Genomic DNA, 24,552 nt, shown 5'->3' with positions numbered 1-24,552 from the left:
ATTTTGGTTAGCCATAGAAATCCAGATGACAATGCCCATTCAGCCAGAGTGGGGCTCTGCTGTTCAACTCACAATACTGCACAACCCCCACCACCCCCCACCCCTCCTCGTGCGCAGTCAATGAAGAGCGTTCAAAATTAGAGCCATGGAGAAGTTGCTGGAATCGTCTTCCCGCAAGTCACTCCATTCATTCATCAGCACAGTCCCAACTCACTCCATCTGAGATAGCTTCACCACAAAAGATCACAAGCAATCAGTTTATCCAAAGCTGCTTGTGGGCACAATATGTATACATTTATGGGGATGATTTACATAAAGGCAAATTACTTAGGCTACAGGACTGAATAACAGAACAACACAAGCCTGTGAGTAACAGTCCTCTGATTTAATACTGTGACTGGATTAAAAAAGCTTATCCATACTTATTTTGCTGGTCACTTAAGATTCTTAGCAGGTCATATGCCCTGTAAAAAGTTGAAAATATGGCCATGCACAAAGTCTGAACACTGTCAGGGGGACTTAGCTATGTCAAGAAGAAGAAAACATTTAACGAAACGAATAATTTTTATTCCAATCTAAGTGACGTCCTTAAAACAGATTTAGGTACCATATTTTACATTAGTTTAGCAGCTCATTTAACACAATAATTGGACAAAATTATTTTTGCGGACTTTTCAACCATAAAACACGGTGTGTCTGCTTAGTTGTCATGGAGATAGATCTGCTGACACATTCAGTAGCTTTTATGAGTTTTCCCTCAGCACAGGTTTTTTGGTCTAAACATGAATGTTTTTTTGTATACAGTAGTTTTACGAAACAATCTCAACTCAGGGTGCATTTACAAGCTTGTTATGGTTGTAAAACTAAAATGAGATAACTCCATCTCCAAGTTAACAGTTAAAGTGTTTTTATAGATGATTAAAAATGGCAAAAATGCTGGAGTGATAATTGCTTGTTTATTAGTCTTCTTATATACATTAATTTTCCTTGACCAACAGGGCTTCAGTGCTGAGAGATAATGTATATATTCAACTTGTTGGATTGTTTTTATAAACACTGTGAGGAGTGTGATGTGCTACAGTAGGTGTTCCTATTTTTGGGTCTGTATGGGTTTTTCAACACAAAGACACTCAGCTCCAATCTGGTCTGCCTCAATGAGAAGTTTTTGTGGGATTGTTAGTTCCACTCCCATAGTCACCACACAGAGGGTGACGAGGTGCAGGATGGGAGTGTATGTGAGTAAGGGGTTAAGTGAGTGTATGTGTGTGTGTGTGTGTGTGTGTATATGTGTGTGTGTAGAGAGAGAGAGAGAGAGAGAGAGAGAGAGAGAGAGAGAGAGAGAGAGAGAGAGAGATGGGGGTGCACCTTTAAAAAGGCCCTCATTCCAATGAGCAGAGGGGCAAATAGGGCCAGCGACGTCACTCAATAGGCGCTCTCTATGGTAACCAACCAGAACCTGCTGTTGCCTGGTTACGGGAGCCTATAATGTGGTGGTATGGATGAGCCTAATAAAAGGCTGGCCAGCAGACATTCCTGAAAACATGGACACACACACACACACACACACACACACACACACACACACACACACACACACACACACACACACACACACACACACACACACACACACACACACACACACACACACACACACACACACACACAATATGCACAGCAGTCTAGAAGATGAAGGAGGGATTTGCTTAAAGCCTGTAATGGTCACTGGAAAAAGAGCTGAGACAGCAGAAACACATTTGTTTCATTGTATTCATTTTAAAGAGTTGTTAAAGGCACTATACAAGAAGAAAAATAGAAAGAAAATAAACACTAGCTATGTTGAAAGAGAAGGAAAATATGAATATAAAGAATTGAGAAACAAAACTTATCTCAGACCTGTTTCAATAGATGACATAACCTAATAGAGAAACATTTTGACCTCTAAACTTGACCTCCCTGAGCCTCCCACATGGCTAAGGTCACATCAGAAAGCGGTCAGGCTGCTTGTTTTTTTCAGATTTGTGATGCAGCCATTGGACTTTGTGCACTATTTTGTTTAGGTTGGGCTGACATGAACTTTGAACTCTGAATCTGGCTTCAGGTCAAACGTGTCGGAAGCCACTTCCCTCGACCTATCAGGCATGATCTCATGGAAGCAGAATCGCTCGCATTTGATGGGCAGTCACAGTTCCTTAACCCAGATCTAAACACTCAAATGTGAGGTCTCCTCTTAAAAATAAAGGATCAGGTGTATAAACCGGTGAAAAGATTGCATAAATGTGTGACGTTAAAAATCTGAGGCTCTAACCTTCGCTTAGCATGGTTCTCTGATAACTTAAGATCCAGATGTCCAATGAGTAAAATCCTTCATTCAGTTAAAATTGATCGTTAAAATCGCCCAAGACCAAAATATTAATGGTAAAAATGTGTCTTATACTGTAACTGGAGAAAAAAAAATTAAACAAGGAGAAAAAGTAAGTGCACAACTCAAATATATGAAATAGGTCTAGTGGTATTTAGACATTTTATTGCATTAAACTTATAAATTGTACCTTTAACGCAACCCATAATGTAGTCGTGAGTCATAAGTTAAAGGAAACTTAATGTGATAAAAGACTGACTCAGACATCAGAGCCAGCAGGTGCACACAGACGTCAGGCTGGACAGAGCTTACTCACAGAGTTAGAGCCAGGAGTCAGCAGGTGGTCAAACATGCAGGACAAATGTGGCTTTGTGTAGAGTTAAAGACCCCAAGAGCCGTTTGTTTTATAAACAATGTTAGAGGTAAGAGGTGGAGAACAGAAACAAGGTTTTTCTCCTGCATGTCTGCAAGGTTTACGGCTTGATGACTCACAAGTTTTTGTTGCAGCTCGGTAGCACGACCAGGCTTCCTGTGCAGCGGACAGCAGGACAGGAAACAGGAAGGAACATGGAGGGTGTGGGTGAGAAGGAGGGGTGGAGTGTGTGTGTGTGTGTGTGTGTGTGTGTGTGTGTGTGTGTGTGTGTGTGTGTGTGTGTGTGTGTGTGTGTGTGTGTCTGTGTGTGTGTGTGTCTGTGTGTGTGTGTGTGTGTGTGTGTAAAGTTTGGTGGCTAAAGCATACTCTCTCACACACACAGTTTGTACATAATTTCCACTAACTAACTTTCAATGTTGGTGATTTTTATTTTTTGAATTGTAAAATTAAGAGTTACTTTAATGGTTTAGTTATTTTACACTAACTGAAAACAAGTGGGGGGTTTTTTGGCTCATGGCCAATTGATGTATTTAGAGTTGAATGGTTTTAAATAGGACCGCAACAACATCTGAGAAACATGTCACCTCGTAACTCATGTGTGTTTAACCATTTCACATAAAACAAAGTCAGAAAGTTTGATTTTGTAAGGAAATTAGGAATAAAATAATCTTAACTTTCAAGCTTGGATTCAGGGAAAGGGCTATATCATGATACACTATGTGTCTTTAGACAAAAAAGCAACTTGATATGGTAATTTTATTAAACAAAATGTGATAAAGCATTGATCAACTTGTTCTTGGATGCAGCAGGATGTTTTAGGTAAAAAAATATCTGGTGGATGTAAAAATCAGAAAAGGGTTCAAAATCATTTTTCGTGTTCCTCTGTTACAGCTGGATGTGTAAATAAGCAACATGATTGTCATATCAATTTAAAGGGTGATAAAAAGTACATGTTTTGCTCACAAGTAATTTGGGCTGTCCCTAAATGGCCTGAAGTTATTGCAAGAAGGAGAATTTCACTTTTATTTCAAAGACACAAATTAAACACTTTGGTAGGATCAAACCTGAACGGCCTAACATAGCCTTATAAATAGGTGCTACCAAATATTCAATCCAACATCCCCAAAACTACACAACATTAAAGTATTTATGTCTAATTTGAGACAAGCCAATAACAGTTTTACAGCAGCACATGAAGTGTTTTCTCCAAAGAGTGATTAATAAAGTGCAAATGAAAGGTTTAATCTCCAAAATATGAGAGAAACAGGGAGTCTCAACTCCTTTCATGCCGCACAGAGTGAGATCATGTTTCCTTACAGTAAATCATCATGTTTAAAGACACACACACACACACACACACACACACACACACACACACACACACACACACACACACACACACACACACACACACACACACACACACACACACACACACACACACACACACACACACACACACACACACACACACACACACACACACACAGAGGTGAATGACAGCCCTCTGCTGAGATGAAGAGGAGGCCTGGTAGTGTGAGGAATGTCTGGGTGGGATCAGGAGACATTTCTGATTTGGCATGGTAAGCAAAATATATGTCAGTCAAATAAAAAAAAAACTTGCAGTCCACCACAGCAGTGTATGCACCATGTATGCAATCAGTGGCACAGGTGGTGTTGCTTTCAGCTTCATGTCTTCTGGTAATTTGGAGTCCCATATTAACATAGGATACTGCAATCAGTGGCTAAGTAAACAAACAGACACACAAACAGGATTACGAGGTGTACTAAGTGTATTGTTTCCACACTAATTGCAACTTGCAGGAAAACTCTTGCTTGTTATTCTCAGGACTGTTAAGAAAGGGTTAGGGTAAGGGTTAACACTTGATATGTGGAAAAAGTTCAATTTAAAAATAAATCTTCTTTTACGTTTGTTTTCTGTCTTTGTCTCTGTGTACAGAGTATTTAAAGAATGAAGGTGTATTGCCATGTCATGTCCCCCCCCACGATAAGTGAAGACACAGACCGCAGAAAAAAGCTGTTGTGTTTTCAGCCCGGCCTCCTTCAATTGTCCTTGATGGCATCTCAGTGTCTGAGCAAACTTTAGCCTAGACTGGAAGAGGGTGGAAAAGCAAGCACTTGGTACTCCATGGGAGACATGAGAGGTGATGGCAATCCAACAATGTTTACTGTCCTTTTACATTTTCTTTCTTTGGTGATCCAGAGGTGCAGAGCAGTGATAAAATAAATGATATACAATATGTAATTATTATGTAATAAATGGCACCCACACAGCTAGGTTCAGTGGATTTGCATTGTGTCTGAATTAAGCCGATTCAGCGACATCAGTAACCATCAAATGCATGCAAACATTTTTCCAGGCAAAACTAATCCCTTTTGCCTGAAAGAACTTTAAAACAATGGAAGAGAGGAGAGCGATTTGGGGAATAACACCCCGACTGTGAGAGGGCTCGAAGGGTCAAAGGGTGACGGAGGTTAGGGATCATTAGGGGCATCTGTGGGCTGACAGGCAAAGCTGCAGCAGCAGCAGGTCTGAAGGGAGCGCGTATATTGTTTGCCATGCAGTGGATTTTATTGAAATTTTAGGTAATTAATTTTTCTGGTGTAACGATAGCTGGACCTGTGTGTGTGTGACTCTTCAAGGGGAGGAGGATCATTATGTAATTATTTTTAACTGGAAATACAAAATGCACCGTCAGCAGTTCTACTTAACTTGCCAGAATGCATGCTGTTGAGTTCAAAATGAGGACATTGTTTACCATCACACACATATATATATATATATCTTCTAAAACATGTCTAACGGGGATATTTGGGGATCCATATCAAATGTTTATTTATGTCATTAAATTAGGCTGAAAGGAAAATAGAAACTGCTGCTTTTAAGATTTAAGTAACTAAGTATAGAGTAAAAGTTGAGTCGCTTTTCTCTCCCAACATTTGGAACTGGGTCAATTACAAAAGATTTCCTATCAACAATGTTATACTAATGTTAAAGTTGCATGCATGTTGCAAAAGCAATGTCTATGTAAGCTTTAAGTAAATTAAAATGTTTTGTTGTGTTAAAATGCCCATTTGCTTTTAGCTGCAGGAAAAGGACAAAGTATGGTCCCAGTTGAGAGACTGGAAAGATATTGTTCTGACCTTGTTGACAATACATGTTCTGCGGAGGGGTGTTCTGGGGCAGCAGCATCTCTCCTGCTGACAGGAGGAGACTCAACAGACCGGTGAAGAAGGTATGTCCTGGGACAGCCCTCAAACCAGCAGAGGCGTTGGGACACAGGAGAGTGAGGGCTCAGCTGTCACCCCTGATGGAGATAAGGTCCCTGCCCACACAGGATACTGACAGCAGCATTGGTGCAATTATTTAAATGCTGCTTTTTATTCTGTCTAAACATTTTTCTGACATGTTTATCGTTAACTGCATCGGCACTGCTTGTAGACTGGTCTTGCAACATAACGTGCACTATTTTATTCTAATTTAACCTACGGTTTCATTTTGCACTATTTTTATTTAATATGTTGCATTGTTGGAGGAGCCATAACTACACTGTAGCTACTGTGCACATGATAATAAACCTCTGAACCGTGATATAAATATTGTTAATGTTTACCTATTATAATTTGCTTTACTTTTCTCCTTAGTTGCACTGTCCTTGTAAAAGTGAAAATGTCTCCCTTGAGAAACTAATATAGGAGGATCTTTTCCTGCACGTAACAAAGGATGACATTCTAATATTTGTTGCATCTTAACCAAATTTTCTTCAGAAGAGAAAGACATATATTGTGTTTCAATATTCAACTGCTTTTAAACACTCCCCTTCACTATACGCAACAGCTTTTCTATTATCCATGAGGATTTATGAGGAAAATTTGTATGCAGCAGTTTCAGTACACATTTGGAAAGAAAGGTTTAATGAAGGTGCAGAATAGGGGATCACAAAAGTGAAGAAAAAAGAAGAAAAAGGTTCAATAATATCCCAAAACACTTTTCAGATATGTATGGCATGTAGCATATAGCTTCTGTAAGTATGCACACTATCAAATCTGAAGTAAAACCTTGTGTATGAGGTTAATATGATAAATATTGTCAGCACTTATTGTATTGGCACCCCCAGCATCATTACTCCCAAAAACATGTAGACAGTTTGAGTGAGAGGCCTTCAAAAAGGCTGCTGTGCACATCTTCACATCGGCTGCCTTTGGGTGTTCGTGTGTGTGTGTTGCAAACCACATTCCTCAGATGAAGAGCGGTGGAAAGGGCAGTGGCCCCACTTCACCAGAGGTGCAAGAGGGGGGATGGAGAGCAGAGTGGAGGGGAGAAAGCCAAATGATGGGCTGAACAGGTGGATGTCTTCGCTGGAACATCAACCGAAAGACCAACAACGTCTTTACTGCTCTGCCAGGTAAATGTCAGGTTTTCCAAAGCCGTTTTTTTTAGGCTCGATCCTGTCCTCCAGAGAAGCTGAAAAAACTAATTGGGGCTCAGAGGGAAACTAAACTGAAAACTAGCTTAACATTAGGTTAGAGTTCATTCTTAACCTCAGAGATAGTATCTGTGGGAGGCTTTCATTGGCAGGAGGGTTGAAGCCTGTTGTCACGTAATTAGAGATAAAATAGAGGAGTTAAAAAAGGAAAGACAGAGAGGCTGCCAAAGACATTTACCAGCAACTTATGATAATTGTGTCTCTAAAAATAACCACTCTCTCCGCCCTGTTAATGATATAAATGCGTCTTCCTTTCTCACAAACAGTTGGGACATTATATCGCCTGGATAAGATCACCTGGCTGTGACTATAAACAATATAGTTAAATAGTTCTCAGTCGACCCAGAGGAAGCAGGAAGACAAACACGGTTAGGTGATGGTGCACACAACCTCCCCTGATCACAGTAAAACCATTTTTGCATTAACATCCCGCCGCTGCAGATCTCAGCACGTTTCAGTCCCACTGTTGCCACTCAGTCCGGACCCTCCTGTGAAACCACCCAAACACCCGCCACTCTTGAGGTCACGATCGCATCCTGATCCAGCAGCGATAGCGATCTTAATCACCCCGCAGAGAGCAGCTCAGGCTCCACCTTTCCAGTCACTCCGGGGCAGCGTTAGATCCCCACCAGGAGGCCGGGCCTACTTTGTTTAGACTGGGCCGAGGGTGCAGGCCTAACCTTTGCCCCAAATGAACCGACTCAGCTCAGGAGAAGAAGTCAAGTTCATTAAACAGACAATATGTAAACCACAAATCTTACAAGTTGTGCGTCTGCAAAACAAAACATTGGATCAAGAGGAAATGACTGTAATCAGTTTGGATCACTTTCTTGCCAACAGCTGACTCTCTGCCAGAACGTTGTTTTATGACAAGCGAGAATTTAACCGTCCTCTTGACAAAAAAGATTAGGGACCATAAAAAAGGATAAAACAATAGAAATGACATTTTTTCATAGTTTTGTTTTACCTTGTGGAATACTTGAGTCTTTTGGGTGGTTTGAAAATGAAGCAAGTTGAAAGAGAGGAAATTATTAAGTGGTTTAATTGCTTCGCCCCACACAACCTTTTTAGGGGGCATCAAACGACTGTTAGTTTGTAATATACAGGGTTAGGACTAGTTTTTATTAATTGAAGTTTGTAACAGAGTTCAAAGGACTGAAATATCAAAGTGGCAGCGCTGATAAACACGTGAGTCAGGTCCTTCCTTAGCAGAAAAATGAATAAATAAAAATAAAACCTGAATCTTTAAAGCTGCAAATCTTAACCTAGATAAAGGTTGCTTATAAAATATGAATTTAAAAATGGATCCTAGTCGTATTCATACAAGATTAAAGAATCTAATTTCTCATATCACAAACCCGTAGTCAACAATATTTGTAACAAACAAAGAATTTTAAGAAATGTACCATTATTTATTAACCATGTTTAAAAAGTAAAAAGGGGATAAACCACTCACATACAGCAGGAATAAGAGACAGATGTAACAGGAATTTAAAAGCAAAAATAAGACTTCCACACAAAGACTGTACAATATACACACACTGATTAAAAACATTGAAATCCTGAATGAAGTTCTTGTACTGATGACACCGGTCTGAATTAAAAAGGAGTGAACAGTAGCAAAACGAGACTCAGGCTCACATTTCCTCTCAGGACAGGAGGGTGATCAGAGCATCCAGAAACTTGCTCCGGTCCTCCGTCTTCAGCTCAATTACTGCAGAGAAACAAAACACAGACACACATTATTTAAAGTCAAAAATCGCTCAGTAGATAAAAAGTAGTGTGGGACAGCAAGGTGCAGAAATATTCTACAAATGCACGAATCATGACTGAGGGGGAATGTTACATTGCAGATAAGAACCTCAACTAATGACCAAATGATGCCAGAGAAGCTCTGCTAGAAACAAAGACAGAGCTGCCCCCTGGTGTCTGGTGAAGGGACTGGCAACTCCACAATGAATAATAATATGAGGACTCAAACAACACATAAAAACACAATTTCAAACTCACTTGAAGTGTCAAAGTTGTCGTGTAGCGTTCTGGAGCTGGTGCTCTCTGCAGCTTTCTCAAAAGCTCGACCGAAGAAACTTTTAGATTACAGAGAAAAAAGATGAGAGCTGTCAGGCAATTTTCACACAGAACACAGAATATGATGAATGCATTCAATCGACATTAAAATAAAAAAGACTATTTTAATAAGCAGTTAATTGTTTCATTCATTTCTCATGCACCAAACAACAGTTCTCTGCTTCAAGGGGAAGACTTTTGCTATAATTGTAGATTGAATACGTTTCAGTTTGTACGGTCAAATAAAACATGCGGTCTGAAGACATAATATTAAAATATACCCCATCACGTCAAAACAAATCTAAAGAAATAAATCCATTTTTTGAATGATAAGTGTGATTTTAGTATTACAAATAAATGAGTCAGACATAATTATTCGCAAGAAGCATCACGCAACATCCTGGGAATGTCTACTCATTGACGGTTGTGCAGAGTATATAGCAGAAACTAAACCAGATATAGACCACTTGACTATTACTATATCTGGGATGCACATTTTTTAAATTATAAATCCAATGTCACCCTATAAAAAAGATTGGCCTTTGAAATGCTGTATTGGTGAATGTTTTCGTTATATCATTTATATTCTTAGCTCTAGGTTTTGGCAACATGATACACGTTCAAAAAGAGAGGGCTTACTTCTTCTTGTCAGATGTTTCAGACTCGGGCGGGATCCCCAAAACAATGACGGTTCCCTTCTCCAAGTCTTTGGGAGCAGCCATGATGAGCGGAAGAAGTTTACAGCGCTTATTCCTCGTCTAATCAAACAAAACAAAAAACAACAGTAGTGAAAGAGGGACACAAAGACAGCGTGCTTTCAGGGCAGTAAAAGCCTCTCCTCTCAGACTGAATCCAGTTCAATGGCAATAAGATACTTACAGAACTAACAAAAGCCTTCAGGAGGTATTTGCAGAGCAGAGTCAGAGCCATGGGCCGAGAAAAGAGCTTCACATCAGGCGTTCCCTGCACAAAAGAGAGCAGCAGGAAGTATTGAGCTGAGCTCCTGTTGGGACGCAGCTACACACGCACACAAAGCTGCAGGTCACACAGACACTCGTACCTCCATGAGGTAGCAGTAGAGGAAGGGTCCCTGCGACAGGATCATGTTGGTACAGATGCAGCTGGCGACAGTCTGCTGGATGGCCATCAGCTTCTTCTTCGCCAGGTCAATGCCTGAGTGTAGACGGTCGAGGTTACTCCTAAGAGAAAAGACATCAACAGGGGACAAAAGTTCATTTGTACCTTTTTTATCTAATCATTACAGACATTTTACAGCCTGAAATCACTCTTTCTTTGAAACAAAAAGCTCTCTTAATACATAATGGTGAACGTCATTTGTCACCATATCAGCTCACAGAAGAAATAGACATGACATTCCACAGCAAGAAATACATAACAGTGCAATGGTTGGCCTTCAAATTACAGAACCTTTTATTTGGTCCTTGTTCTATTTTATACAGCGAGTAACGCTGAGCCAGCCTTTCTGGTCATCCCATTGATTTTGTTATCGGCAGGGATGGTGTTTAGGCAGACCATCTAGGGCAGACACATGACTATGCGTAAAGTCCGCGGTGTGATTTGCCATGGAGAGCTCCTTTTACTCAAGATAGTGCCATACAATCAACCCTGACAAACTAATGTTGAGACAAGACATAATGCAATAAAGTTTTCAGTTCAAAAGTCATTCATCTCTAAAAGGTTTGGTTGATTCAACATAGCCACACTGCCACAAACCTCGTCAGAGAGTCCAGTGCCTTAATGAAGTTGTCGCTGTTGCTCTCGTCTTTCTCGGTGCTCTCCAGCAGTGCAGCAGTAGCATGCACCATGTCTACGGCCAGGAAACGGTTCTTAAAGCCAAAGTGAACGCCAAATGTCTGGATGCGGATGTCCTTCATACTGCCGGGGAGAGATAAATACTTTCAGTCACTCTGTAAATAAACGCTTCCGAGTGTCTTGAGGTGGTTTCTGGATTCATACCCGTATTTATTGGAAGACTCCTCAATGACGTCCCGTAGGTTTTCTTTGATCATCATGTCCATGGAGTTGAATTTCTGCCTCACTTGCTTCAGAGGTAGCCTATTAAAAAAAAACATTGGCAGATATCGGATGTTAAAACGAGTATGGCAACTCTATAAAATGTAAAACATTTAATGAAGTCATGTTGGCAGAGGTTTCATTGATTTCCATGCACATCACCCCATGTCAGCGAGGAACTCCTGGAGTTTCTTTTGGCCGTTTAAAGTCCAAAGCTTGAAGTGGCACGTCGTGTAAAAGGAATTACAGATGCTCTCATACAGGGACCAGTGCTGGTAGAGGGTTAGACGGAGGCTAAAGAACAGGGTTAAGGATCTCAAAGAGAAAGAGTGACTCTAGCCACAATTACACTCGGACGAACCGGATAAAAAATAAATATCCACAATGAAAACACGTCTTATGAGTTAAGGATACTCGTATTCAAAGGAGATCCTCATACAGTCAATGGAGAGAGAGTTCTCCTCGTCTTCGTTGCGATGGTTATGCCGGGAAACATGTCGCTGCATTGTTGCAATGTCTGTTACATACTTCATACTGAAAAGAAACCAGGTAAATAAGAATAATTCAGATTGGGAAAAGTATAAATTAAATAGCTCTTGTTATGAATGTACTTAAGATTTAAGGGAATCTATTTATGCTACTGGAGATATTCTTACTGTGTGATTTTATCATGAACCCACTGGTCAGTCAGTCCAATGACGGCCCACCTGTCAAGAAAACAACGTTTTTTAAATCTCTAACAGATTACATCTAAAGGTCTGCACGTTGCACTGTGCCTTTCCACAATGTTTGTCGTTAAAAAAAGAAGATTTTAATCACAATAATTACCAAAGCATGTCTTTGGTGTCTTTGGTCAACACCCAGGCCAGCTCAAAAAACATCACTGCAGCCTGACAAAAGACACATGAAGAAGCATGATTAACACATTTGTATACAGGAAAAAGTGATCTGAAATGAAAGACAACATATGGCTGAGCCATGCATAATGAACTCTGAAATGTGTATACATTGTTTTCCCTTTACATTTTCACAAAACTGTTACATTTTACAATGACAGAACATTTGCAAACCGTCTACTCACCGATGTCCCGTGATATTCATACTGCTCATAGTCAAACAAGATTTCCCTCCTGAGAAATGAGTGAAAACTTGGTGTCAGTTTAGAAATTGTGATGAGATATGACATCCCTACACCTCCTTAAAAACACTTCACCTTCTCGTTTCCCACTCCCTCTTCGCTCGCTGTCTATCAATTCTCCTCTCAATTGCTCCCTAAAACAACAAACACAAATAAAACAATCATTAGAGCCACATCAAACAACCAAGTCTTTCAGGGATTCTCATTCTGGTCAAATACGTACCTCGTCAAATCTCCTTCTTTTCCCAGAGGGCTCTGATCCATCTTCACTCTCATTTCCAGAGTCGCCTCCTTCCTCGTCCTCTTCATCTTGAAAGATGTCATCATATGTGGGCACACCAAGGTCGTCGTCTTGTTTGATTAGCAGCTTGATCTGTGGATGAGATGACAGGAGATTTAACAAATCAACAAAAGGTTTCAAATTGTGTTATTGCTCACAGACTTCCACAGCTCAGCAGGAGAATGTACCACTGCAAAGGCTAATATAAGGCAAATGGATGCAGCTAATTTAAAATGAACTATGTTTTCCAAGCTTGCTTCCTTAAGCTGAATTGATCATTGTCAATCACCTGGGTGTCGTTGTAAACATTAACCACATCTACAGGCCGGTGAGTGTCGCAGATGAAGAAGACGGAGTCATCATCGGGCTGCAGCATCTCAAGAAGGTCAACATTTGCCCCACAGTTGATGAGAACAAAATACTGGAACTACAACACACAAAATAATACATTTAAGTTTAGAGTGACAGTTTGGCAATCCTCAACAGTTCTTCCTTGTTTATCGTTCTATCATTTATTCATTTACACTCTGATCTAAATAGTTCATACCTGCTCTTTGTGTTCAAGGAAGGCGGTGCCAAGGTCCTGCCAGCCTGTTACTGGAACAAGTGTGTACTGAACCTGGTCACAGTGGAACAGCGCCTACAGAGACAAAGACATTCAGAAATTGTAATTTAATCTTTTCCTGGTACCAAAGGCTGGATTACAGTAAAGGGGTGTAATATGACATGAAAATGTGACAGGACAGCTGAAACAATTGACAAAGAAATATAACAAATATGTTAGGTGTTGTTATATGTTTGGTTAAACTAAAAAAATATTAAAGTCACATTTGAGGCTGCATTTCTAACCATTACATTTAAGTTTTTTCTCAGTATTGTGGATGTCCTGTTACTACACGATACAAATAGGACACACGTTTTATTTCAAATCCACCCTCTATTTTATAAAGAAAATGTTTATGTAATGTGACCAATAAGTTTAACATTTAAAGCCATCTTCTATTTGATAATAAAGAAAGAGCCGTGTCCAACTTGTCCGGTGTGGTAATAGAAATCTGCACTAACATGACATGGAAGTTATTGAAAAGATCAAGACCTTAAAATAACAGCAGTATTTAGATACAATTATTGGTCTTAAATACAAGGATCACTAAAATCCAAAACAAAAAGAGGCATGTCCTATTTATTCAGTGTATTAATAATATCTGATGTTGGTTTGGAGCAACTGGATCACATGACATGGAGGCTGTTGATAAAACTGAAATAGTATTTAAGTTTAAAATGATATGTAAAATAAATGATTGACATCCGTTATCCAATAGGTGTGCCAAATAAGACAACACGTTAACTACTATATTGTGATTTGTAATTTATTTATGTTGAAGCGAAGGCTCTGACTCCCGACAGTCCGTGAAACTGAGAAAAAGTGAGTAAATGTTTGTCAAAATCCAACCTAAAACTTACTTGATTGCTATATTTGAGAATTATTTGTTAGTGTGAGACCAAAGTCTGCACAGGGATAGCAGGCGCTAATGTTTGCTAACAGTTAGCATGGTATTCTCTTACCTGTAGTATCTTACAGGCGCAGAGTGCGTCGATGTCAGACGCCACCAGGAGAGCCACTCTCTGAAAGAAAAGCAATATACGATATGTTTAGTGAGGTGAACAAAATCCGTACATGGGGCCTAAACTGACTATGAAGTACCTATCTGCTAATGGATGTTAGCAAACAGTCCTTCATGAATCACCTTAGCTAACCTAACGTCACAGTTAGTGCTATCAAACAACTTACCTGATTGACAACAACTTCATAAAACTCCTTTCTTATGTCCGTGATGAACATTTTGAAAACTTAATAAGGTTTAAGATCAATATAAACGGGGTAAAATAACGCTAAATGAACATGAACATCGGGTTATTTTTGTTCGCTGTCAGACACACGGAGCTTTCTTCGGTGCTGTTCCTTTTTGGAAATGTGGCGCCAAATCGGCACGTCACTTCCAGCCAATCACTGGTTGGGAAAGAACCGACGTCATACGTTTGAGGCCACGCACACTGAAGAAAAAATGCCACCTAAACAAAGAATAAACACACACGCGCGCACACACGCACACGCACACACACACACACACACACAATCTGTAGTTGCTGCCCATTGTGTCTTATATTAATTGTATATTTTATCCCTTATTTTTTGTTGGCACTATTGCAATTTTTTGACAATTATTGTATCACTACAATTATCTTTTTCTTTACTCTTTATTTTCATTGCCAACAAAAGCATCTATTTCCTTGTTGTGCATTTTAATTGGCATTAGCAACCCTCTATGCAGAAATTATCCCACAAAGGAATGTTAAAACTATTGATTCAGCTTATAAACAGGACTAAAAAAAAGACGCATTGAAGTAAATAGAGTTACTTCAGAGCATTTTCAGCATTAAAACAAAACAAAACATTGACCATTCTACATTTTGTAGCTGCAACCATATCTGCATTATTATTTGTCCAGCATGTTTGTAAGAAACTATTTTTGATGCCGGCCCACTTTTCAAAATCCTATACTGTAAAGGTTCCTGTAATCATAACACATTTCTGAGTCAAAAGAAATAAGCAAAGTACAGGGTGTGTTGCAAGAGTATTTAAAACATTATTTAGTGTCACCAAAAGAGTCATTAAAAGCATCACAACATGTACAATCAGGATACTGTATCAGCATGAGCACGAGCTATATGAGTTGAAAGCCAAGGCAAGTTATGATGAGCGTGACTTAAATAAAGCGAACGGCAAGTTTTAGCATCATCCCTTATTATGACAGAATATCTAAAGGACATAATCAACAACCTGATAAAGTCATGAAAAACTTAAAAGGTATGTACACTTGTAGAAATGTGTTGATCTGGAAGTAAATCATGAAGGGAAACGTTTGTCCTTAGCTGTAAAACATGCAGGAATCTATCAAAATGCAGCAAAGTTAAATGAACATTTATTTTTATACCCTCAGAGCAATATGCCCACAGATATGATTCCTACTGTCATGAAATAATATTATCACATTAAGGAAAAACAAACGCAGAGTGAAAATTCAAGTAAACTCTTGCATGCCCCAAAGCGAAATAGACTTAGACCTGCACATCATCTCATAAACCACTATCAAGATTGACCAAGTAATTTAGGATGAAGTGAAGTTTTGCAAAGAGTGACATTTTTCTTCCTCTTGGCTACTCTCTTGTTTTTTTTGACATGTTTCCAACCAGCATTCTTCACATTTTACTCCCTCTACAATTTTTGGAAATAACTTATAAGGTATTTTTCTGAGGTAAAAAAAGGCAGCATGCCACATTTGAACATCATAAATGTCTTCCCAACCGGCTCCTATACGCTGTTAAACAATAAAAAAACACATATTTAAAACAAAGTATTGTCCCCAACATGACAGAGAGCATACACTGATACATGCAGTATATACTTCATTCCCCGTAGCAAAGTAATTTAGTAAACAAAGGCACAAAGTCATATGTTTTTTTCTGCCAAGTTTGGTCTGAGACTACTGTGATCCTGCTGCTTCAATCTGGATTTACAGCGATGAAGGGCTCTGACCCTGCATAACGTTTGGCTGGTTTTCACACTAAAACAGAAACAAAGAGGTTTTCGTTGTTTTCATGTTTCAACCTGCAAAAACAGTCACAAATACAATTGATAGATCAAACAGAAATACCCCATTATAGTAAGCAGAAAATCATAAATTAATAACATACATGAATGAAACAAGCAAAATAAACTTTACGTGCCAATAAAAATAGGAACAGGATAGAAAGCCTGACCAGCAGGAGCAATGGAGGCTATAGCACCATCCATCATCTGTAGATGTTACAGTCTGACCTCTTTTAGGTTAATCAGAACGGTCTGGTTTCACCGCCACTCCAACAACCGACCCCACATCACCACCTCTCCCCACCTCTGGTGAACACTAACCCTTCAGACGTGCTGGCAGAGGAGAGTGATGAAAGCCAGACCTACAGTGAGCCAGAGACCAGATTTTTTCAAGTGGGGTTGACTTATTCATCTTCAGTGTGTTACCTAGAGTAGTTGGTGATCAGCACGCAATTTAGATATAAAGAGCACAGGCATGAGAGCATTGCAATGAACAAAAGCGGACTCCCCAAAATATATTTTAGCCACTAAAAACATAATATCAGTATCAGTTTAGGTTAATTATTTTGGGGATATATTTTTACTGCTTTGGCTTGTCTTTTTGAAACGGACTCACCAGACTAAAACAGTCCTGTTACTTTTGCAGAACAGAGGAGTTTCTTGTCTACATCTGTTTAAATCAGCTTGTTTGTTTGTTATAGTGTGACTTTGGGGGAATTAAGTCACATAACAGCACAAACAAACTAACCAATCGAGCATTAGCAGCTTCAGTTCCCAATCAGAAAACATTGTAATAATGATATTAAAGTGATATTGATATTTTTAACGTAGGCCTAAAGTGTGTAAAATACATACTCATACTTATTGACCCGTCCACAGCAGTACATTCCCCTGCTCCAATGCCAGTACCCCTTTCTATTTCTGGGGGCGTGCTTCCCTCTACTGTAATACATGACTGTAAAAAGAACCAGATACTGATACGTATACATACTGAACAACCCCACTTTAAACAATCCAAAATATCCCTTTAACCATATCAGCAGATGTGCTGTCCAGTAAGAGCAAAAATTTGATAACCAAGTACAGCAAACACTGCAAAAACCGAGAAGAGATGAACAGAGCTGCTACATCAGTGTGTTATTCTGAGGAGAGGGCATACTGTATGAACACTTTGCACACAATAATCTAACAATCTGTGCATTTAAACAATCAAAATATGATGCAGGAAGACAGAGAGGTTTAAAGCAGTCAAGACAATCAGTGAAGCAATGTGGATATTAAGAAAGCTGACTGAGGGGTTTTGATTAACCTGGTGTAGACAGGAAGGTGCTTTTAATGAAAGATGGGCCTTGTGTTGATACAGTATTTACCTTTGGGAGCCAGGATATGTTACTTTTTTGATTTCTTTCTAGTTCAACAAAGCAAAAACCATCATCAAAGGTTGTTTTACTTATCGTGCCATACACCTCTGCTGTATTCCAACTTGGATGAAATCTGTATCAATCCTCAGCTGAAAATAGTCCCCAACATATGCACTATTTAGTCCTGGTACAGTAACATTAAGAACTTCAGTGCCCTGCTGGTTTGGCAAATCACTGAGCATTTTTACGATGTTAAATTACAAATCGTGAATACATTTGCTATGATAAAGGCGATTTAATTCATTTTGGCTTTCCATTCTAATCGTAAATGGATGTTTATGTCAAATAAATGACTATATTGTGCAGAATCTAAGATCCAAGTTCAACTTCGTAACTATTTGCAACTGTCAACATTAGCTCAGCCCTAATTTTTAAGTGGAAATGCCATTAAATAACCTACATTTAATAACTCAGGCACAATATTGTAACCTGTGTGTTGTTTCAGAGGATCTCTATCTTTCTCTACTCCTCTCCCCTTCATTGACTTAGCAAACAGTGTGCTTATGGTCGTGAAGCAGCTCCATCTGCCAAAGAACACTTTGAGCTGCAGTTAGAAAACCCTTATAAATATTAGGTGGATTATGTTGAGCTGAAGCCTATCATTTATTTTAGTTTAATGTTAACTAAACTCTTTTTGATATAAATTGGTTATTTAATGATTCTAGCAAAATTAGGAAATACCACAATCTCTCAGAGCTTCACACAGTTTTGAATTAAATTGGCAATAATACAAATGCTGCTAATCTTCACAGCTAAGATGCAGCCACCAAGGGTTTGGCATCATTAGTTGATAAAAACGTAAAAGATTATTCAGATATCAAAAGTGTTGTGGGTTGCGGCATCAGGTTGAGCGCAGACTCTCTTCACGATATATTGATTCCTAAAAGCCAGGAATGAATATCCCTGCACAGAAATAAAATAATATTTTTAAATCTTGCTTGTTGAAAAAGTTTTCATTTACAAAACCATCACCAAATAGTGTCCCTACATCAGGAGAAAGTGCCTCGCAGCGACAGAGTTTAACGGGCAGTGGACGATCGGTGCAATGCTTGTGTGCTGGACCTGCTCAGGTACTGTGACTTCTTAAAGTTATGTCATCTAGAGGCACAACAGAGTGTGTCGGGCTGGGCCTGATGGGAAATAATAAATATCATGGTATCCACCAAGCCCTTCAATGTTGATAAGTTTTATAAGTAATGACGTTTGTTTATATTTGGAATACCCTCAAGTTGTTATTGTTGTTGTTAGACTGGAGGTGCTATGTGCAGCAAGTGTTTAGGAATCATTCCGTTTTTCAGAAATCATTCAGAAGTAATTTGTCATTAGTCATTTTAGTTTAGAAAAAGAACCCACCATTCGAAACAAATCCCACAATACAGTTACAATGATTGATGCCAGAGGGTAAATATTCATTACTGCCCAGCCCTCAAGGTGTGAAAACCAGAGTTAGAAAGATTACCATGTAACCCGTAATGAATGACACCAGTAACAGTTACAGCTGTTTACAGAGGCAGGATGTAGTTGGAGTTGGCCAGCTTGTGCTCCTGTGCGGCGGGAACAGTCTCTCTGTGGCGCAGAGGTCTGTGGCAGTCAGCGTCCTGGAGGGGAGGGTAATGCTGTCTGTAGCACAGCCAGGCGAAGGAGAGGCCCAGCAGGGAACCCACCAACACATCTGTGGAGAGGAGTCAAGACAAAACGCGTGTTAAATCCCATAGCTTCACATTAAGGCTTTCTATAATTTATGTCAGACTTTTGGGGAAAATATTAACTTGAAGAGATGCTTTTTAGGTTGTGAAATTCTATTAACTTTAAACTTAAGGAAGTCTTAAAGCTTTTTTATTTATGGTCATATGCACAATTACAGAGAAGCAGTCATTGGTAATGGTAATCTTGGATCTGGGGCTCATTACACTGGCAATAGAAAACTGTTTTGCTTTAACTTATAATAATAAATTAAATGTTGATTGCACAATATAATATGATAGAATAATGTGATAATCGGTGTTTAGTCTGGTTATCCATCAGCCTGTCTTACACTAATACAGCTGTGTAACCAGGTAGGATCACCCGGGAAAATGAAGGCTCGATTTGTTGCTGACATCCTTGGAAAACAAAATGCAGTGTGTACTCTGCAGTGTTTACAACAACGAAGTAGTAGCCATCATCGCCATCATAGGTTCATTTGAATATTGGCAAAATTGTATTGGTTGTATTGTTGAGGGAGAGATTGCCTGCGGCCCAAGAGGACACGGAGAGAACTCATGGTGCTGGGAGAAGATGCCCTGGATAGAGATGACTCTGAGCAGCGTTGGAGATAAGTTGCAGTTTAATATATTTGAATATAGCCTTTGAGTTTTCCGCTAATAAATAAGTCGGCCCCGGCCGTGGCGCAACTGGCTGGGGCACCTGCAGTGGCTCAGTCAGTAGGGGCTTGGACTGGGAACCGTAGGGTCGCCGGTTCAAGTCCCCAACAGACTTGAAATATGGAAAGTGGACTGCTACTTGGAGAGGTCCCAGTTCACCTCCTAGGCCCTGCTGTGGTGCCCTTGAGCAAGGCACCGGACACCATTCCCCCCTCCCCATTGCTCCCCGGGCGCTGCACGATAGCTGCCCACTGCTCCTAGTACTAGGATGGGTTAAATGCAGAGGACTAATTTCACTGTGTGCTCTGCTGTGTGCATGTATGTGACTAATAAAGAGGATTTCCTCCTCCGATTCTATCTATCTATCTACCCGGGTTCGATTCCTGACCCGTGGTCCTTTCCGGATCCCACCCCGACTCTCTCTCCCACATTCCTGTCACTCTCCACTGTCCTATCCAATTAAAGGCAAAAAGCCCCCAAAATATATAAAATAATAATAATAAATAAATAAATAAGTCACTAAATTTGTTGCAAGTTGTGGGCCAAAAGAAAAAGGAACCTGACTGTTTTGGTGAAAGCAGAGCTAACGATACCAATTTGAACCCAAGGAGGTCGGGGAGGTGGAGGGAGTCACAGGCGCACAGCTCAGTGTTATTGTAGGCGGAGGATTGAATGAGCACCAAATGTTTATACGGCCTGCCTATTGAGAGAGAAAGGTCGAGGGCATACATGAGCTAAGTGTGTTTGGAACACACGGCTATAAAAAAACATCCATTTCTTAATGACAGCCAGGATCCATATATCTAAACACAATATAATAATAAAACATGGAAACGCTACTCATATACTTTGATATTTGTTTAATACTTGCCATAATACCATTTGTTGTTACTAGAGCTGTGTTACTTTCTGGTTCAGTTGATGTTTTACAGATAATTACTTTGGTTTCCTTTTTTCTGCTTGCAAGAGAGTCTATACAAAATGAACAGAATTTAATATAAAAAGGTTTATTTGCATTTTTTCTACATGACGCTTTGTGTCATTCTGAGACTCTGACCTTGCCAGTGGTGTTTGTAGTCGCAGGTTCTGGAGAGGGCAATCACAGTCGCAATGAGTAAAGGTGTGAGGAAGGCACACAGCCGCCACGCTCTGCCTTGACCCGCTGCCGTGAAGCAGCGCAGCTTGCCTGCCACGTACAGCGCAGTGAAACCCAAACCTGCAAAGGCAACTGGGGCCCGGGAGAAAGGATGGAAGTCTTACAAAGAAACAGAGAGAACTTGAAGAGGAAACAGCAATAAGAGAAGGGGCAAGCATTAGAGACGGATAGGTTCTTTCTAGAATCCCTGACCTGTAGTGCTTTTTATATTCTATATTGTGTTGGTGTGAGTTGCAGAGTGTTGGAGATATTGTTGGTAGAGATGTCTGCCTCCTCTCCAATAAAGGGAAACCACATGGCTCTCGGCATGTGGTGCTCAAAGTGCCAAAAAATACATTTGAAAAACTCAACAGCATTGTTTCTATGCTGTCACTTAGGGTAACATCTTTCTCAGACAGCCAAATAGGGGCCTGGAGGCTAAAATACAATGACATACATGCTAGTTTTTAGATATATGATAAGCCCTCCTGCCCCACTCTGTGAAATTGTTGTTTTCCCTGCTAAGCTACTGAGGCATAATCGACCACAAAAGGCCCTTACAGGAAGAGTGCCCGCTGGGAAAGCTCTTCCTGCCCTCCATGACTACATCTGGGTCACCGCTGCAGCGCCATTCCAGGTTCATCTGACCATCTGGGAAACAGCGATAGAAGAAGTCTGGCCGAGGCCTGGGGTGGGGGGTTAACACAGAGAGGTTAGACTCAGAGTTGTATTCACTGTGAAATTAAATTATCCTTAGCTTTGTTTGTGTTAATATTTACCGGCCAACTACAAGTTTGATGACATTGGTGAAAACTCCGTTTAGCACCAGAGTCAAAGTCACAGCTGGATGAGGAGAAAAACACAAACATTAAGAAGACAAAAACACTAGTTGAAATGTTTGCTTTAATATGAAAAATGACACGTGTGTATGCAGCTTTATTACCCAGTGAGGCCTCCTTCAGATCTCCTCGCTCTGATTTATTCAGGAAGGTGAAAACCAGGATTACAAACAGCGGGGTGAAAACTGCCACACCCTGAGAGAAGGAGAGTATAAAGACTATAATACAAAGTAATGTCTGTGTGTAGGTTATTAAAAATAATGACCAACTTCTTCCTTTGATTGCTGCTTTGCACAGTTTAGTCAGATATTCTGATAGTTGTTAAGGATGAGGAAAGAGGGAAAAACTGAGCTAAAGCTTTTATTTTTTTTACATTTAACTCAGAGGCATGCAGACATAGAACTTACAAACATAAGAGAGGTGGGTACGTGGTCTCTCTCCACACGATGGAATTTATACAGCCACATCTCCTCTGGCTGGATCTCACGGTAGAAAGGAGGAAGCTGCTCCGTCACACTAGACAAACACAAAGAGAGTTATGTTTTTATTATCATCATTAAGACCACGCCTGCCTTTTCCATAATAGATACATAAAGCAATAATGCAAGTGATTTAAAGTTGTAGATACTTACAGGAACACGAGAAGCAGCACGATCCGGACGGAGACTTCCGACAGGAAACCACGAAGCAGCCTCTTCTTCATTTTGTTTCTTGGAGTGAACTTCAGTCAACAGCAAACATCGTCACTCCATTTTCATTTAACTTATCTGGGACTATAAAAAAAAGAGCTGAGTTTTAGTTTAGTGCCTTCATTTGGGTTCAATGAGTGGACTGATTATTTTCCATTAGTGAAGAGACTGAGTGTACGCAGTTAATCTAATTATTGCCATATTTTGCTCCTATGTAAACACATCCATTTAATAGTACAAAAACCTGCTCTGTATAACCCTCTGAGGAATAGAGTAAATATGAAAAGGTCCTCCACACCCGCACAGGCGTTTGCAGTTAATTTGGCCTCCAAGCCCTTTTTAAGGACTATATATCTCATCTGACATCTCCCTGATAGTCATGTTGTTTTTGCTAGGATGATGTTATGTCTCTCATCTAGTCTGCAAATCGTTTTTCGATTTTCAGTTTAATGGTATCGCTATTATTTGTGTCTGATTGTTATGTAGGATGATTTCAATCCTAGTTGACTGAATTATATATCCTTATATCCTATGTTTTATCATATAATTCCTGTTCTTGTTGTTTTTTTTCAAAAAGAATACAATAAAAAAGAAAAGAGTAAAAACATCAGAACATTACTAGATTTCAATCCCCAGCGAAGAGAGACATGTATACATTTTTCCAAGGGGCTTTCCAGTCTTCCATCCGCAGTTGTTTTGACCCTTGTCCCTTAAATACTTTACACAAGAAATACTAGCTAACTCACTAATTAGGAAAATATTTGTTATTCTATTTTCTTTCTATATATCTGGTAACATATGTAAAGATAATATTGTTTCACAGGTTATAGCCAGGTTATAGACTCTGCTCTGTGTAAAACCTGATATACAGGCCAACATGCTGCACCTGTGCCCTCCTCTTCCAGGTGATACAAACACATTTTAAAGCTGTTATTTAATTGCAAAGAACATATAACATGTCTTATAATACAATAAGAATATTAAATGCACGGCTTTTGTCAAAACAAAGAGCAAAACTAAAAAATGTAGTGTCTTTGTGATGTTAAAAAAAAAATGTTAGCAGACTATGCTAAGCTAGCTAGCAACATCTGTCAAAGAAGCATCTGGCCCATTTCTGCATTGTCAAAAAAGGGGATGTCGTCTCCGTTACTAACCTTTGACAGCTCGTTATTTTTATCCCTTCCTCCTCATATCAACGTGTGCCGTTAACGTGAATCATGCTTCCACATCCTCTGTTTCTGCGGCTGATGGAAGTTGCACATTTGAGTGTTTCAGGGATGCACCGGGGTAGAAGACTGAAGCTAACGGCTACATCTGAGCTACTTCCTGTTTGGGGTTTTTCAAAAATAAAGGTATGTAACGTAAAGCGTGTCATTCGAAAAACTTATCTTAAGTAATCATGCACTCACTTTTGGAGATTATGTACACATCATACTGTTTGTTATCAAAAATAAATATATAAAGTACGTGTTCTTTGACAATGTTATTGTTATTTTTAATATATCAGACCCTGTGTGATTACAGAGAAAATGCAACACATCAATTATAAAAGGATAGTTATATCATGACAAGCAAAAACCTGACCAAATTTCAACGTCTGTGTCTATTTGGTTCATAAAGTTGTTGTTTTGTTGAAAAATTAGAGGCTTGTATGTGAATATTATTAAAATATAATCAAGCATCAGATCATT

General features: G+C 39.6%; 2 protein-coding genes across 3 annotated transcripts; both read right to left on the bottom strand.

Annotated features, from left to right (window-relative positions):
- Window positions 1–8,269: 8,269 nt before the first annotated feature.
- cdc45 (CDC45 cell division cycle 45 homolog (S. cerevisiae)) lies at window positions 8,270–14,796 on the bottom strand. The gene is made up of 18 exons (XM_063896410.1): window positions 14,555–14,796; window positions 14,329–14,388; window positions 13,310–13,402; window positions 13,052–13,189; window positions 12,706–12,855; window positions 12,558–12,616; window positions 12,426–12,474; window positions 12,173–12,234; window positions 12,001–12,051; window positions 11,759–11,878; window positions 11,507–11,638; window positions 11,288–11,386; window positions 11,045–11,206; window positions 10,371–10,509; window positions 10,190–10,273; window positions 9,950–10,068; window positions 9,254–9,330; window positions 8,270–8,957 (listed from the first exon to the last, which is right to left on the bottom strand). Exons 1-18 carry the CDS (start codon window positions 14,603–14,605, stop codon window positions 8,893–8,895), a joined length of 1,710 nt encoding a protein of 569 aa, XP_063752480.1. The 5' UTR covers window positions 14,606–14,796; the 3' UTR covers window positions 8,270–8,892.
- A 590-nt stretch (window positions 14,797–15,386) lies between these two features.
- On the bottom strand, window positions 15,387–24,180 carry plpp5 (phospholipid phosphatase 5). 2 transcript variants are annotated; one of them, XM_063897678.1, is made up of 9 exons: window positions 24,016–24,180; window positions 22,805–22,945; window positions 22,580–22,688; window positions 22,277–22,367; window positions 22,113–22,176; window positions 21,895–22,019; window positions 21,256–21,426; window positions 19,295–19,507; window positions 15,387–16,388 (listed from the first exon to the last, which is right to left on the bottom strand). In XM_063897678.1, the coding sequence occupies exons 2-8, from the start codon at window positions 22,873–22,875 to the stop codon at window positions 19,338–19,340; spliced, it is 801 nt and encodes a 266-aa protein (XP_063753748.1). In that variant the 5' UTR covers window positions 22,876–22,945; window positions 24,016–24,180; the 3' UTR covers window positions 15,387–16,388; window positions 19,295–19,337. The 2 variants fall into 2 exon arrangements, with proteins under 2 accessions (XP_063753748.1, XP_063753747.1); XM_063897677.1 differs by having other exon boundaries at window positions 19,342–19,507.
- Window positions 24,181–24,552: the final 372 nt, after the last annotated feature.

This window comes from Eleginops maclovinus, chromosome 12 (genome assembly GCF_036324505.1).
Source record: "Eleginops maclovinus isolate JMC-PN-2008 ecotype Puerto Natales chromosome 12, JC_Emac_rtc_rv5, whole genome shotgun sequence".
NCBI classification, from domain to species: Eukaryota; Metazoa; Chordata; class Actinopteri; order Perciformes; family Eleginopidae; genus Eleginops; species Eleginops maclovinus.
This window is presented reverse-complemented; position numbering and strand designations above follow the sequence as displayed.